The following is a 17,611-nucleotide window of genomic DNA, read 5'->3' on the forward strand; positions in this document are numbered from 1 at the left end:
CTCTTGCCGTACTTTAGATAATGTCATTACACTAAAAAAGCGGAAGATTTTATGCTGCAGCAATGTGATTTGTTCTCCGTCTACAACTTTGTCAAAAAGGAGCTTTCAAATGACATTTGGCAGTCACGTTAACCCTCTGAGAGTAAAATTGGACTTTGTTTTCCTTTTATCATACCTCTGTTTCGTAGATGTGTCCGCCTTCAAACTTTCTTTTTCAGTAAAGTTGCTTTTATGCATATTCATTTAACATTTTCCTATGATAAAACAGCGAGAAGCAAGTTTGTTAACCTACTCTCACTTGTCTCGCAGATACTACTTTTAAACAATTAGTTTCAACAATACAGATTTGAAGGAGAAGCCTTATGGTCATAAAAAACAACTTTGGCCGTTAAGTGCAAGTGTTCGAAATCAGCAAGTGATTAGTTAAATAATTTAAGAAGCTCCCAAAATAAATGACTGAGTTGTTTGGAGAGCCTCACATGGAATTCGAGTTCTGGGATATTCTAGTGTGATGTTATTTGGCTATTTACTGTAGCAGTTTCATTGTATTTGTTTTTTCTATTAATCGTAGTGCTCACTTCAAGTCAAGTAAAGCCAACAGGACAATTTGCGGATGAATTTCGGTTTTAGTATCTGCCTGTTACTTCACAGACTTTTGCAAACACTGATTCTAATGATTAACAAAAAGTGTTTTTGTATTTCTGGCTTGTTTTCAAATTTTCTTTCAAATTTTAGGTAGGTAAGTACTCAAAGTACCTTCATTTCCTCTGTTACCCATCGCTTCTAGATTGAGCTTAAATTTTCCTCCATGTACACATTGCCTACGCCTCTAGCTACTTCAGCTGGCATATTTCACACCAAAATTCAGCATTAGGTGTAGAGAAAAACGAAAAATGTGTCTCTAATTCAAGACCCCAAGACAGGGTGTGATTTATAATTTTACCGATGTGTGAGTTGTTGAGACGGTAACAGATCCGTAAATGGGAAGCTGGCGGAAAGTGGTTTTTGTAACAAAATAGATAAGATAGCCATCCAGCCTTTCAAAAACAAAAAGTAGAAGTCTTTGGTTGACCACATTACTTGCTTAACTCGTGTTTCGGCCCCAATATTTATTCAAGCTGTACAAAGCACCAGTCTGGAAGCTGATACAGTGTTTTAATATACCTAGCGTACGATGGGAATGGCTGAGATGAAGTGGAAACACATGTAGCGCCCCAAGACTCCCCTGAAAATGAAAGAAGAGTTAATACTCGGGCAGAATATGTATTACTGACCTACGGAAGAGCTTGGGGCTACTAACATGGCTCAGAGGACGGGCAGTTCAGTGGAAGTGTGATGGTGGAACTTTAAGTGTTCCATTACCAAATCCTCGAATGAGATAAACAGGTAATGTATTACAACATAAGTAAGCCACTCACCCAATTCCTTTGCTATTGTATGTTTATAAATTAAATGATAAAATTCTGTAATTATTATATCTGCCTGCCTTTTAATACAACTTGCCAAGTTTACTCGGTAAAGTGAGTTTATAAAGCAGTGAATCGAAAGCTTGCGATTCGAGCGTCTTCAGTAGAAAATCTTTCGAGTTTAAGGCTTAAGGTTTTTACAACAAACCTCCCAAAAATATAATTACTTAAGCCAATAGTGTCGTTTGTTTCCGCATAAATAAACGTAACAATCATTTTTTAGTGATTTTGTAAGGAACCGTAAAGCAAAGTGGATTTAAGATATCCTCAGAGCAAAGTTTGATGCAAACTTACCATAGCACTAGAAAATAGTGGCACTAACTGATTCAGCGTTGAATGAAACGCGTGGTAAATGGCGTGAGTTTTCATCTCACCACCAAGACGTTTGTTAGGCTAAACCCTTTAAGCACTGTAATATTTGCTTTTGGAAACAATTCTTTTCAAACGGTCTGAGTGTATTGTCTGTGCTGTGCGCTGCTTTTTGCAAGGCTAAAACGGCCCCTCGCACGAGATTCACGTGCCCCCCTCCAGCAGCCTCCGTCTGGACAGCTGCGAATGCACAGTCGGTCACGTACAAATCCATTGTGTGCGTCCCGTGGATTCACCAATCAGCTCTCGACCTAAAGAGGTTTGTGGGATGGAGGTTCACGCAATGCGGTAAAAGAAATTTGATAATCCAGTCAATGAACGAACAAAGGCCTACCTTGTCTTTGAGAGAGCGTTAGAACACTGTCAGAAAGTGTGTACATGCTTGAGGTTGGAAAAAAAACAACAGGAGGCAATAACAGCTAAACGTTGTACAATCCACAACGCCTATCAATTATAGAATCCATTCTGGTTGCTTAAGCCTATCTTAGTGTCAAGAAAATTGGCAATTATGCCTCCCTGTGTCAATCAAATTTCTTAATCATTGCATAACCATCCAAGATATCTCTGTAGGTGCTGGAAAAATAAGAGTAACTCCTCATTTATGTACAATTTCATTTTTTTTACTTTGATTAATGAATGCCCAAAACAGGTAGTGTATGGTGATCTTGGTCCATTTTTCCCACGAATACCCCAGTAACGCTGAGAGTAACCTTTATTGCCAGTAGTTAAGTCATTTGTAAGGAAATCGTGGGTCATAGTGTCGTGACGATGTGTACAAACCATTGTCTATTTATGATAAAACCTATTTCAAGGGGTTGAATAAACTTTGAGGTGTGCTATCATAGCGAAATCTTTTCGAATTAAGAATGCCCTCCTGAGTCGCTTATTAGTAAATAAGTAGTACTATGCAAATTGGACTGCGGTGGTGAGATTATTCGTAGACCCAGTGAAAAACGTAATATAATAAGGCCGTATAATTAGTTTTATTAAAATTGTGTGATTTAAAATGGGTTGAATATTAATTTACATGTTTGAAATAACCCAACAACTTAAGTAAACGGGTCTGACAATCGCCAAACCTGATATATCACTCACTTGTGTTTGTTTCCTTAAATGAGAAAACTGGTGTTTTTAGTCATGGTGAGAACTTTCTCACACATAAAAATCATCTTACTTTAACATCCTACCTTCCACTTCTCCCAAAGCTTAAGCTTGTGGCGTAATGAAATTACATTTTACAGCGGATCTTTGAGTCCTAAGTGCCGTTAAGAGGGCAGGCAGAATAACCTTTGTGCTTCTCTTTATCGTTGGCATTAATCACATTTTTAGTTGAAGTTTATTTCATTGCATCACAGAAAAACAGTATGGACTGGACGGAGGTCATTAATCACAGTTAAACAGCCTAACTCCAAAGATTTAAGCGACGAGGACTCGCAAATTCAGGGTCGTAATTTAAAATAAGGTTTCTGTCTTAAGTGGCCACTTGTCACCACAATGACAACGAATTGTGTGGTCTGAATGAGCCTTAACAGTCCAAAAATGGGCTTTTAAGATGATCAAGTACCCGCTTGCAATTGAAGCCAACTCGTAGTTACAACCCTGAATGTGTGCATTCGCCTAGTTAAGCAAATTCACTTTTCTGCATTTCATGGAAACGTACTGTTTATTAAAATATCACTGCACTTTATCAGGCCATTTTTGGATAAGGAATCAGAAATGAATTTGTTGTATACATATTATAAAGTGCTATTGGAGACAGCCAAAGCGTAATGAAGCGTGCTCGAATATTTCTCCATTTTAAAAAAATGTGTGGCAGATGGTAAATTTCGTTGCTTTATTGCAAAAGGGTAGATATTTAGTTAGATGTTTTCCACTGTTTTACCATTACAGGGAGAAATCTTCGCCCCTATCGTCCAAACTTAAATTGGACACTTAATCACTTCATGAAAAGGAATCCTCCAAAGTGGGTTCCAACACAGAGAGTCGAGTGATTTCACCTTCTCAACAGCTTTCTTGTGACTTCAGATGCTTTGAGATTGACCATTTTTAGCTATAAACCAGTTGATGGAGATCTGTATCGCTCATACTCAATAGCTATGCGTGTATTTTGCATTACTGGTGAAACGAAAGAGCTTCATGTTTACATCTTTCACGTGTAAATCCTTCTTTATTGTTCACATTGCAAAAACAGTTTTATACTAGCAAAAAATGTGTGTGTTATTACTCAAAAGAAAGAGTAAAGAGAAAAAGGCATATAGAAGGCAAAATTTTCTTGGAAATTTGTCAATTGCTTGATGGAATCAAAAGGAAACATTCGAGGTGCGATTAGTGTCAGTGCTTGTGACACAAGAGCATATTTTGACTGTAGGCTGCTTGATGATTCATCAAGAACATAGTTATTGCTGCTAACCTCTATTTAAGAGATATCAGGAGATCTACTGCGGTTAAGCTGTTGTTCAACAATGACTCACCGTCGTCTTGTTCCACCGTAGTCGACTGTGTGCGCGTGCACGTGAACGTGCGTGTAAGAACCAAATCCACCACCATGAGTAAGCGACACCAACCGAGGGGTTTGCTTAAACCTAAAGCCATTAAAAGGCAAGGTGACTAAGCTCAGTTACACGGGATTTGATCAATTTACTGCGCCAAATGGCAGAGTTGACTTTACAGTCACGCGGTCTCACGAGACTCGCAGGTGCCTTCAGAATGCGCACACGGGGAAGGAGAGCTAGGATTTATTAAAAATCTAGATGCAACAAACAAAATATCACTTCACAGACTAGTGCTCAACTCACTCCTGGTAGCCAAGACGAGACCGTTCTATCCATTTGAACCCTGAAAAATGCGTAATTTGTAGGGCTTTGGGAGATGACCATCCTAATTGAATTCCTTTAAATCGGTCATACAGAGGGTGACTTTGAGGGTTGACCTCAGCAAAATTTACAAGAGGCCAAATTTAATTGCACTGCGAGATTAATCAGGCTAACTTATAATCATTTAATGAATCTACTTTTTATGTATTTCAAGTGGAATACACTCTTTATAAACCTCACATCAAACAATCTCGCTACTAATATTTTAAAGAGTCTCTGACGCGTGAGGATGTAAAGAAGGCAAACATGACACCAGTATTGGTACCGAAGTGTCTCTAGTTAATATCAGACATGGGATGTTTCTAATCTGAATTATATGATAAGCATCACATTTTTTACACAATTTTCCACATTTTTACTTGAGGGGAAATAATGAATTCTTTTACTGATAAAGACCTATTCAGCACTACTTATTGTCAGTAAAAGTCCACGGATTTTAGGAATACAGTTTTATAACACACTGCTAGGCCCTGTTTTCCTTCTGATCTAGCGTAAGTGATTTACACCGCTTTCGACTGCTGTCTAAATGCCAACACATCTCACTCTGCCTAGCTAGAGATTTATAGCTGCCTTCTGCAAAATGCAAATCACTGTTCATTGTTTTCACGAGGAAGTCGTATTTTTTCGCAAAGAAAGCACACCCACTTGTCAAGCTGGGAAGAAAATACTTTTTGAAAAGAGGGATAACCAGGCAATAGAGAGATTGCGGTAAGAAAGATGTGCTGTGCCAGTTAATAAATGCCTTGCTACGGTATCGGAAGAAACTAGAGTAACTTAAATCACAAAAGATATTTTCTTCCTTAAGCTATGCTATTCATGACTACAAGATGTACACATCCTTAGATCAAGCATATTCTGCATCTTTTTAGTGGTTAAAATCCTGATACTTAGCTTGAGATGCAACTAGTATGTGCGTCACACATTTGTGACGCTATACTCAGATTAGGTGTCCAATAAATCTCGATATTCAAGCAAAATTTCTTTAATAGCATAGGCTAATTTGAGTTTGCTTCACTTTTTTATATGAGCAGAGAAGTTATCACTCCATGTATAAGCTTTACATTCAAATATAACTTTTAATCCCTCACATACCCAATTCCGGGGATTGAGGTAAAAACAGGCCTTCGGTAATTTTTACATAAATTTTTGCCTTATTTTTAAAACAAAACCGTCTACGTGAAGTACAGCAGATTATATCATGTGCTGTGGATAAATTGAAACACAACTTATTTTTATACTTCGAAATTATGACAGCTTTCTTTAAATGGGCCTGTTTTGCAGCCTAGGTAAATTGATTGAGTGGTCCACCAGCCCAATTTTCAGCAAGCCTTGTACGAGTGCTCGAGAGTGACAACAAGGTGACAGTGGCATAAAAAGTCTGGGTGATTGGACGTTTGACAGGCCACCAGGTGTGGTAGTGTTTGCTACGTAGTTGTCACATGCGAAATTTGAGAACCAAGATGCAACACGCTAGAACTCGAGTTACTGCTACGGTGATTGTAGGATGAAGGTGTAGTGTGAAATACAAACGAATGATGAATGGGAGTTAAATCGTGCAACTCGTAGAGATTTGTGGCAGCTCAAATGAGCCCGGGATTTTCGCGTTTCCAAAACTCAGAAGGAATGATCCAATTTGAAGGATCGAAAATGTAGGCGATTGCTTGATACAGTCCCTTGCTACACATATCGGTATTTTTGGCTAGTAATTGGACAGGTTTAGTACAAAAAGGTTTGTAGGTCTAGCTGAACTCTCTTAAGGCTGCTTATAATATGGTATCTATCATGCACTAGCTTTTCAATGTTCTTAAATCTTTTGCATAATTATGTTCATTGATTCTATGACGAGATCCGTCTTCTGTTCAAGTTAATGGCCGATTATACGTCTGACTGCCTTGGCTACCGCACCCGGGCACTTCAGCAACGGCTGAGGCCTTAATTACCGTATTATGTCTGAAGTCTGTGTGGATATCTGAGGTGGGTATTACGCTTTCGTTAACAAACAACTTCATCACCACACCCTTTTTTATTCACACACACACACCGAAGCTGACATCTGCCATCGTGATTTGTGGCATCTGGACTGACTCACTAATTGGCACACGTACGACAGTTAGGCCACGGTTTTAATACACAAAGGCGTACATACCATGACTACAATTTTTTGAGTCAGAATAAAATGGAATCATGTGGATTAAGAATGAAAGCGATTGATTAAATGTGTTTTAAATTATTCATAACTTTTACCCATATATGTGTAATTGAGTGGTTAAGTTTTGTGTCAGGTGACTTCGGTAACCTCTGATAGTATGAATATAGCTGACTCACTTTCCCACTGTTCAAAGTCCACCAACTCAGCCCACATTCCTGGGCACAGAGACAGAGTCATCCGCATAATTGCTCTCAAAACCGCATTCCTTTTTAGAGTTAGATCTGAAGTCAAATTCGAGTGCTAGAAAGCATTTTCTAGCTGTGTTAATATCACATAGATGCGTTGGCCACCATCGTCACGTATGCGTGACGCGATGATTTTACTATTAGAATTCAGTGACATAAAAAAAGAAAAATGCATTCTTGGTAAACTTATGGTTGCTGATTGCAACAAATCCCACCACAAGTAGAAGGACAGAGTTTAGAACAACAAAATATGTCAGTTCGTAAAACTGTTTACTTCACCTAACCGGTAAGAGATTATTGACATCTTGTGCCATATTGAAATCATTGCAAAAGCAAGTTGGCAGTGACTGCATTAGGGAACAAAAAATAAATATATAGGAAGGTCGTGCCATTATTTTAGAACCGGAAATTTACATCTGATGGTCCAACTGAGCTTGCAAACACCGGATGAATTTTTTCAGGGCTAGTCCCTTCGTATTAACATTACCATTTTTCGAGTTTCCGTAATCGACTACCGGGTAGGCATGCCTTAGGTATAAGGAAAGAATGCTGTTATTTATTTAATTACTTAGTGACAGTTCTAAAGGAAATATCTTCTTTAGAATGGACAGGAAAAATTTAATAAGCACGTTCAGGAACTTTGGCCAATTTCATTTATGTCTAGTCAAAATATTTTGCCAGAATTTGTAGAAATAGTGAGGAGAGAATATCAAAGTGAAGAGAATGTACAAATGTAGAATGTCAAGAAATTTTATAAGCCTAACCATTTAGCGGTTAGGCCGGCCATTGGCGCATTCGCCACCAGGGTGATGGACGGATATCGACCACCACACCCAGAGTACTTTAATTTTCTAACATGTCGGAAGTAGTCATTAATTTTTGTTTTATTAAATCAACTGCTGCTCAGAACTACAAAGTTTACGTCTTCTTGGATCAAGATTATCCTAAGAAATCACACAAACATCTGCGCTTAGCTGAAATCTGATGAGAAACACAGGTTCCTTATCTGTAGCTTCGGGTTTATATAGAAAGTGGTTGTTTTAGCCTACGATAATAGAAAAAAACTCTTTTGTGGCAGTTTGGGTAAGTTGTTTTACAAAATATTCAAGCTAGCGAAAATGTGAACCCTGAGCCTTGTATGAAGGTCATCATTGACTCATTTGGAAGGTGGCCTTAGGGGAATAGGGGAAACGGCCTTAATACAGGTGAAGTTCACGTCGTACACACTGCACTCGGAGGTGCATGCGAATGGGGCACCACGTTTCATGCGATTTTTACTTGAGATTAAAGGGAACGATTGCGAAAGTACACACATTTGGTACATGTGTGCATGGCTGTGTGTACGCTCGGTACGCTCGCCAACGGCAATGCAAACACGCCTACCCACACACATTGAAAGCATGTGTGTGCTACCATAAAAGTACAGCCTCGTTAGCCATCGAACTACCTGTGTACATCTAACCTCTATTAATCCCTCCTCTAAACCATGATGTTGAAGGCAGAGACACGGATAGACAGCTTGGGTGTGATTGAGTGCATGTCATCATATTTTCGCGGTCATGGCGTAGACTTGTGAGAAAGAGGAAGTGAGAACATGACTGGGAAGAGGAGTGTTACCATTTGCCATGATAGGAGACATTCAGCACTTCCTGCTTCTGACACTTGTTGATATTATTTGACGAGAAGGAGATTTGATTGTGATGCGTGACAAAATATTGTCTCACCTTCGATTTGCTTATTTAGCAGCTTGGAAAGGCCTAGAAACAGACTAATTCCAGATTGTAGTATGTGGTAGGAGAGTACCTTTTATATGCCCTTTAATTATAGTGACTTTGAAGCAATGGGAATTTTATGTGCCACGTCACTCCCAGGAGAGATGAAACACAAACCTCCTGATAAATCAAGATCGGTGTTTGGACTGGAATTTCAACAATACGTCACTAATTAACCTCCAGTTCTAAATGAGATTTGATTATTTGCAGATTACATTGGTACAGTTATTTCCAACGTGTTTCGTCCACTATGGATGTGGTTTAAACCAAAGGGGTGGTGACACCAACGTTACTTTTCCTAGAGAAAAGCGGACCGGAGCCAGTCCCCAGAACATAAAGTACCTGGGTTTATGGGTTAAATTAAAGAGGCGAAAAGTAGACAGAGGACTGACATGAAGACAAATATGGCAAGTTATCAGTAGCTGAAAGCGCAAATGGCACCTCCAAAAATGTATATTTTTTTCACTACGAAGTATTTAATGCTGGTACGAGTACCGCCTTAAACTGCTGTCCATTGTGATTGTAGATTACATAAATCCTTTTCCTATATCATCTTTCTGTGCTGATCCTGCAAAAGGGTTCAGAAACGAAACGAACTGATAGATCAGTAAATGAAAACGATTCATCAACGGATGTATGTCTCAGTCTTGGGCGACAAATCATAAAACTCGCTGCAGGTTTACCTAAGTTTTGTTTGTCTTGGGCCCGTTTAGATAAACCTAAGTGCTTTCATTTCATTAATTTTTGGTTTTCAAGGTAAAGATGATGGTTTTTTACCCAAATTCTAAACGAGTCTGCCGTTTCCCCTAAAGATTTGGATGAAGGCTGAGACATTGCATTTATATCTCATATTCTTCCTATAACCATCCATTTTAACGGCAAAGTAAATTGCACCGTCACGAGACTTCCCTGAAAGCCAAAGAAGACATAATCCTTGGGCAGTATGTGTACTGCAGAAGTAGAGAAGAACCGGGGCCACTGGCACGGTCCAGAGGCCATGCCGCTCAGCAGAAGTGCAATCGCCGAGCCTTAAGTTGCCTTGACTCCAAAATGAAGTATTAAATAATTAACCACAGTAGAACAGTAGGCCACCAGGTTGGGGAGTACCCTTCGGCTAGCCATATTTTACTATCTTAGTGCGATTTTAGGTGAGCATCTGTTGGACTTGACTTGAGAAGGCTGCTATAGATGTAACTGGAGATGAAGATGAAAGTAGGTTTCAACCAAGGCATCATATAAGTGCATTAGGTTTTGCTATCGTTGCTGGTGCCATCATTCGGTCAGGCTTGCAAATGGGGGTCATTTGTCTAGTTCTTAAGTTAACCAACAAGCAAGAGTGGTATAAATTTCCATAGTTTGCTGTTACTTTTTAAAATGATGCTATCACTAGGCCCCCAATGTCAATTCAGCACACACACACATACCTTAAGTTGCACACACGTCAGAGAGGCGTAAACAGCACACACACAGGCCTGTTAGCCAATGAGAGTGCGCTCTCATATCAACTTGCAATAGCCGTGAACTCACCTTGGCAATTAGAAAAACGAATCACTACCCTCCTTTGGCATTGCAACGCATGATTTGACAGCGCTTACAAGACCTATCCACAGCCCGGTGATTGTGAGAATGAGATGCAGACTTGGTAAAATGGGGAATTGGGAAAGTCCCATTTACGCTAACATTAGAAAAGCAGGGTCACGAGGCGCTGGTCAACCGCTTAGCCTGCTGACCTTAAGGTTAATCACAGCGCACACCTTTAGGCTATCAGAATGGACGTCTGCCACCAGGGTTCAAGTAATGAGACTATTAATTTAAGGGCTCCGTTAAAGGCTTTTAACTTTTTCGTAGGTTACAAAGAGCTCTCTTTCATGTGAGTAGTGTATGTGAGTTTTAGGGTCTATTGTAAAGTCGGGATAAATGTAGCACTTGTCCACAAACATGACGCATATTTTGTGCATAGGCTCTCTTTTGACATTTGTGAGTCATTATTTTTTAACCTAGTTCTATGGGTTGAAAAAACAAAGTAGATAACAAATTAGACTTTGAGATTGATGCATCTCACCCAAAAGGTGATTCTACCTGGGCCTTCTTTACATACAGATTGGAATAACTCGGAGTTGCATTACCATTTGTTTATAGCAAAGTGACATTTCACCACTGAGAGGAGGTTAGATTCTAGTGCACCAGCTATTAGTGGAGCGGACTTGTCAATAGGTATTCTTAAGCGTAGAGTCAAGTATTGCGAAACTGTTGCTAAGTAAGGTTCATAGTGGATTTAAAATTTACCACTGAAACCCCAAAACCCTGTTTTAAATGATGAGTTGGTTGATTATTCGAGAGATGAAAGAAAATTATGCAAGTAGTGCCAACCGTGTCATCTATCGCCGGCGTGTCTACTGCTGCTAAGACACCCGACAGACCTCGCCAGAATGTAATTTGCTTGAAACTGGTACACACACGCATGGACAAACTAAAAGAAGCCATTAGGTAAATGTAAACCACCAAAACGCATATCCATTTGCACAGGTGCAGAGTGAGAGATACTAGCGCCACCAGTATTATGCATGGCACCCATTATGGGTTTTACGCAGTTGGCTCAACCATTAGATTGGTGTAAGAGATCTCGTCTTTCGTCGCGGCACAACACGAAGGTCAGGTTAGTACCAGTAGCTCACATGACAGGGCTGCATATCAAGCGCTCTGTATCAAGACCGTCCTTATAAATGTGCCCCAGTATTTGAGTTTCAGTAGCTTTGACCTTCAGGTGGCACTGCATTCAAGGAATACATTTCCAACTCTGCAGCATAACATAAACGGCTGCACCCATCGTAAAATATCAATTGAATGGATCTGAAAAATGAAGACTTTTCCGGTTGAGGCATAACCACTTGTGTTCACTATGTCATATTTGGTTCTCTCATTGGAGTGGTGGGATAAAGAATTGCAATTCAAAATTGGAGTACTTGTAGGTAGGCCAGAGGGCATGCAACTCTTCACCAAATCAGCTTGAGGCTAAAAGACATTCTTCTTTATTTTATTTCAATGCTTATAGGTGGATTGCGAAGTGCACAATTGTCTTGAAACCTTTCATTGTCATGTAAAAGCCGTTCTTAAGTAGATAAAGAAATCTCCTCGGTTAATGTTGTTACCCAATTTGTACTTTTAAATACCCATTAACATTTATAAATCTATCTGCAAACCTTTTAACAACTTCGTTTACATCTAACCCCATAACTTCTCGAAAGCAAAGTCTCACTTTATCAGGAAGTGGGAAAGAAAGTCTCATTTGGTTTCATCATGGTGAGGAGGCTTAACTCAAACACGAGTGAAAGAAAACAAGCAGACTTGACTGCCAGGACATATCTGATGCTCCACTCCTCCCGTGACGAATGCTTTGTCTCCCCTTCTGTCTGTAATATTCAGGCTCTTTCTAAACCTTCAAATTCTTCTGTCGCTGTGACGTCTTCATAGTTGGGGTGTCAACTGATCTTTGGGTAAACAACTTAATGCCAAGTTGGAAGGGGCCTTTGTCTACCCAATTTCATGACAGCCTACTAAATCAAAGCCGAAGCATTGGTGTCTGAAATGAGGTGTTACCAACCATCACCAGGTTTCATTTTTTTTTAAACTCTAATTACACTAATTCATTAATTCGTTTTGAGCCCTTTCCAAGTGCTTCCTACTACAATACTTTTCTTTGTAGAGTTTTTTATCATTTGCTTGAAGCAGCTGATGAATTCCTAATGAACAATGGCACCCATGCAACAGCTGTAGACCCAATGTAATCAAAATTTCTGAACCATTGGTCTCGGAAATACGCATCGGCCATGTATTCCAAGGGCCATAAATATAAAGTTCATGCATTGCCAGTCATTCTAGCAATCCTATTCGACGGTACTCATTTATAAATTGGTTGAAAACATTCACTTGCCCAATAATCTGATAGCAGAGAAGGTATGTGTAGCCTGTTTCCCCGAATCGGACTCAGTTATCCTTAGGCTTACATTGGGATGCCTCTAGACCAGTGCGACCAAACCGATATTTGTTTGTCAACGCATTGGAAACTTACCTGCTGGACTGATCATGAAAAGCCGCATAGAAATGGATAATGCACGCCTCTTGATTGTGAACAGGCACCGCCCATTTCATTCGGGCGTATTCGGCTCTCGAACATGTTCATACCTGCAAATGACTTAGCTAAACGATCAGTTGAAAATCTCTCTGTGATGCGGTCAGCAGCCCCCAACCTGTTCCAAAGTGCCAATTCATTTCTCTTTATACAAAACCTTTTCATGTCAATTTCTAAATACCTAAACGGCTTTTGATTTTCCTGCTAACTATTTCGGAAAATTTTCAAGGAAATTCCGCCCAATACTATGAGTTTGTAAAATGATGAAGTGATCGAACTGCTGTGCTAAATGTCCACTGATTCATTGAAAAAACCTGTGTACCACAGAAGGGAAGCCACTGAGTCGCTAGTTTCATGTGTAAGCAGCTGGGGGAGATTGCTTTCGAGTAAGATAACAGAGGGTGGAGTACCAGGAGCAACTGAACGCCAAGAGCCACCTACGCGCACAAACACAATGCAGCACATGGGCAGGCACGTGGCCTACCCGATGTGGCCACGGCCAAGCAACGTGATGTAAAGCCTAGCGATCGCAGAGGTGGCACTCTCCGCCTGTCTGCCCCACCAAAGTTCAGAAGCACGAATCCAGACGGGCGTGTGCGTGTATATCTCCCAAGGCCGCAGCAAACCCTCCCTCTTAACTTTCAATTGGCTTCCTCTGGACCAATCACCTCACCTCAACTCATCCGACAGACATGCTGCGCCAGGAGGCATAACGAAACCTCAGCAATCTGATTCAGGACCGCGTTTTCGAGGTACGCCGACCGGTGCTGCAACCTCGAGTTGACGAATTGAAATCCGGATATACTGCACGTGCGTACGTGCGTGCGGATGTGTGTGCTTGCGTGCATGTCAGGGAACGCCTACGCAAGCCTTTCATATAGCCCCGTGCCTACAGCTGAACTCCAACTTTCATTCGTGAAGGTGTTAGCGCTTCGCTAACGCGTGCATCCATTGAAGCCGCGCCTCTCTTACACACATACACCTGCATCCACAAACACAATATTCCCCCTTGTGTGTGCTTGTGCGAGTGTGCCCTTCCTTTTCTACCACTTCGTTGTGTGAATATAGATGCAATTTCTCTAAAGAGGCAAGCCCAAGATGCAGCAAAATCCACATGAAAATACCCCGCCGTCTTCGCCAATTTTCAGTACGGGGACGCAAACTACTGCTACTACAGTAGTAATACCACCATCTTCAACAGCTCTACCACACACTTTCGACACGAAGGGCATATCTGACATTGAGCCGTTACCAGAATCTTCTTCTCTGGATCGTCGGCAGCGAGAAGAGAAGAAGATGTCTACCATCACGCCTGCAACGACCGCCAGTAGCAGCAAACCCGAAGATGAGGAGGGAGACTCGGATTTGGATAAACTTCTCATGGAAAGTCCAACCACTACAGGTATCAGTGTGCGTCGACATCACGGCACTTCCTCTCTTCGGTTCGGATCCACCCACAGCGGATACTCGGACTCTGGTATCTTCGAGACTAGCTCGCCGGGAAGCACTGCGACCCACTCTCTAGCAAGAAGCAGCACCACAACGTCCAAGAAGAAGCAGAATATACGACCTGTGGTACGAGACATGTATTCCGAGTACACAACTTCAACACCTCGGTCGGAGGATGCGATGATGGTGGAGAGGGGCAAAACTGTCCTCTCTACAATTTCTATCAAACTTCGCCCCACTATGGATGCGTCCATTAGCACAGATGATTTCTACTTCCCCCTAGACGCGTCCGTTCTACTACCCGCCCAGTCTGCTGCCCCCCTAATAATGAGCCGAGCTACAATTTCAACCCCAACACTACCCCTGACCACAGTTCCCTTTCCGCCCTCATCCCGAAGTGACCAACAAACCCAAACGGAGCTCAGGCCCCTTAAAACCAAACGAAAAAGCACAAAACACATACTCCTCTTCCACCCTTCTCATTACCCCGTGAAAACCCGTGTTGAACCAGTGCCGCCACACGCACATGGTGCCAGCGACCAATTGTGTGCTGAGCAAACAGTCGACTTAGGCACAAGCGTGCCAGCACCCGCAGGCGTCATTCTTGTAAAATCTACTACGGCAGCAACAAGTACTGCTGCTATGGAGGCAAAACCAGTCAACCAAGCCCTCCGGGAAACAGCTCATGGTAAACGGAAGAGGGGGGAGGAGGAGGAGGAAGATATGGAGGTACCCAGTGCAGCTGTAGCAATTCAGGACCCTACCTCAGCTGAGGAGAGTGCAGACTCAATGGAGGCTAGTTGGTATCAACCGCATCTTCATCTCAGTGACAAAACCAAACGATTCCATAAGAAAATTCGACGGAAATATAAGGATGCTGAAGAAGACATGGACATAGGAGGGGAGAAAGATTCCAAAGCAGAACAGTACGTCAAACGTAAGTTCTATTCTCAGATGTTTCAATATTTTAGAGTTTCTTTTTTGCGTCAAAAAGTTGATCATTTTTTATCCATTTACATCAAAACTAATTATCTCCTGCTCGAAACTATCTCTTGTTATCTTAGGTGCATTCTTTTCCTACTGAACTAAATTACAGTTGACTGATTTGTCACCTCGGGTTTTTCTGTCAGTTATAAGACCTTGCTCTTTCTCTAAGGTGACACAGAATGGGCTAATAAAAATTTGATTTCATGGAAAACGTTTTTGAAGTGAAAGCAGGTTTATTCATGGAACCCTATCTGTTCAGTCAAAATAACATTTGTAGAATTAATGTTTGTTCTTTTTCAACAAATCCCACTGCTTAAATTCTTTTGCCTCGATTATTTGACAAATTAAGTTTCCCCTTGCCATCCCAATTTTAATTTGTATTAACAGCAGTCAGTCAACTTACGTAGCAGCATTTGACTGGGGAAGCTTTTGAATATACTTTAGTGATGGTAAAACAGTTCGTCTACCGGTCAAACATGCTGGTCATCTTATTTTAGATGTAAACTACGCTAACGTACAAATTATTTGCCCTCATCATGCCTAACACTTACATCTATAAGATAATACGTTATACGTTTCTGCAAAATTCTAATATCATTTTTGAAAAGAGCAGCCATTTTTTTCGAAATTGCAATTATTATAAAATTTGTTCACGTGACCGTAGTAATAGGACACAACTGCGTGCTACTTTAAATTGATCGATACAACCAGGTTTATGGCTTCATCATCGCTTCAAGTAGTTAAAACAACAGCTTTACTTCCGGCTTAAGTAGGCTAAGAAGGTGAATTACAAAACTTAAGTAACTCTTGCCTTTATCTCACAACTTATTATTAGTTTTAAAGTGCATTGTTATTGCCTGATATATGCATATATGAGTTTGCAACTTGGGCGTTTTGATTTCTCACAATTCAGTTATCACTTTTGTCCCAACTAGCTTATCGTAAAAATGTGTAAAAAATGAGTTTTCAAGAATTAAACTGTAAGTATTTTTTGTTCAGTGCTGTAAAACTCATCCTGATACCGTGCCAAAATTACAAAAAATAGTTATAGCCACTGCATTTTGCCGCAAAAGAACAAATGCCTGTTTACCAAAAAATTTGAATAATTGGCATTATTTGATTTTACTTCCTAAGTCAACACCTGCATTTTGAAAAGCACCCAATAAAAAGTAGAGCATACCGTATTGACAAAGACTCAGTCTACTTTAGAAAAGGTAAAATAAATTTCATTGTGGATTGATGTGAGCAAATCACCACTGCCCAAATTTAAAAATAAACAATTTGTTAAATAATGGTTTAAAAAAAGAATTAAAGTCCAATTACTTGTAAATTAAAAGTAATTTATTGCATCCGATGCATCCAATATCGCTTCAACTCGAAACAATTAAATCGTGGGTACTTGAAAAAAAAAATGAGAATCACAAAAATAAAAAAGTATGGGAAATAGTGGCAAAGAAGTACGCATTCATCAAATAAAGTAAGAGCACAAACAATTTCAATAAGTTCTTACCAAAAATTGAAAATTGACGTAAATGTGCATAACCCAGCAGGAACTAGTAAACACATGCAAAAAAATTCAATTTTAGAAAAAGGAAGTGGTGACGAAAAACTAGACTTTAACAAAGGGATTCCTAAAGCAGGAATAAATAAAATGGAAAAAGAAGGACAAGGAGAAAAGAGGGTAAAAGATCAAAGGGAAGACATAACCAAGAAAGACGTAATTGAAATAAAAGAAAAAGATATCAGGACACCACAATTCGACTTTCGAATAAAAGAACATGGCAAATATGAAGGAAATGAAAGCGCAGAAAGGAAAAGAAACAATGAAACAACAAAATGTAAAGCAGAAGCAGACGAAGAACAAAGTGAAAACAGATCAGCAAAAGTACGAAAACATCAAAAGAAATTGAAAGGCTTCAATATGCCACAGATAAAAATAAAAAGCAAAGTAAAAACGCCACATGAGGAAATAAAGGCGCCGATGGCAAAGAAAAAAGATGTGTCCAATGAAGAAGTGAAGACGGCGGAGGGTCTAAAAGATGTCGGCATGCCTGTGGCAGATGCGCACGCCGATGTAGACGGGAATGTTGTTGGTGGAAAGGAGAAGATACCCTCCTTTAAGGTAAAAGTGCCAAAGCCACATATGAAGGTGGACGGGAAGGTTGAGGCAGA

At 40.3% G+C, this 17,611-nt stretch overlaps 2 protein-coding genes across 2 annotated transcripts in view; one reads left to right on the forward strand and one right to left on the reverse strand. All coding sequences in view use genetic code 11, as the record gives it.

Annotated features, from left to right (window-relative positions):
* Nucleotides 1–833: 833 nt before the first annotated feature.
* EGR_05495 (hypothetical protein) lies at nt 834–1,682 on the reverse strand (the record flags this gene model as incomplete). Its single annotated transcript, XM_024494744.1, has 3 exons — nt 834–1,037; nt 1,363–1,486; nt 1,615–1,682. The coding sequence occupies 3 exons, from the start codon at nt 1,680–1,682 to the stop codon at nt 834–836; spliced, it is 396 nt and encodes a 131-aa protein (XP_024350792.1).
* An 11,610-nt stretch (nt 1,683–13,292) lies between these two features.
* The window catches only part of EGR_05496 (hypothetical protein), a gene marked incomplete at both ends in the record, with an annotated part of 6,127 nt that continues 1,808 nt past the window's right edge, over nt 13,293–17,611 (forward strand). The window contains 3 exons of the mRNA XM_024494745.1: nt 13,293–13,516; nt 14,152–15,389; nt 17,026–17,561. Coding sequence (XP_024350793.1) covers nt 13,293–13,516; nt 14,152–15,389; nt 17,026–17,561 — 1,998 coding nt within the window. The remainder of the gene's footprint in view (nt 13,517–14,151; nt 15,390–17,025; nt 17,562–17,611) is intronic.

This window comes from Echinococcus granulosus, assembly GCF_000524195.1.
Source record: "Echinococcus granulosus chromosome Unknown EG_S00041, whole genome shotgun sequence".
NCBI lineage: Eukaryota > Metazoa > Platyhelminthes > Cestoda > Cyclophyllidea > Taeniidae > Echinococcus > Echinococcus granulosus.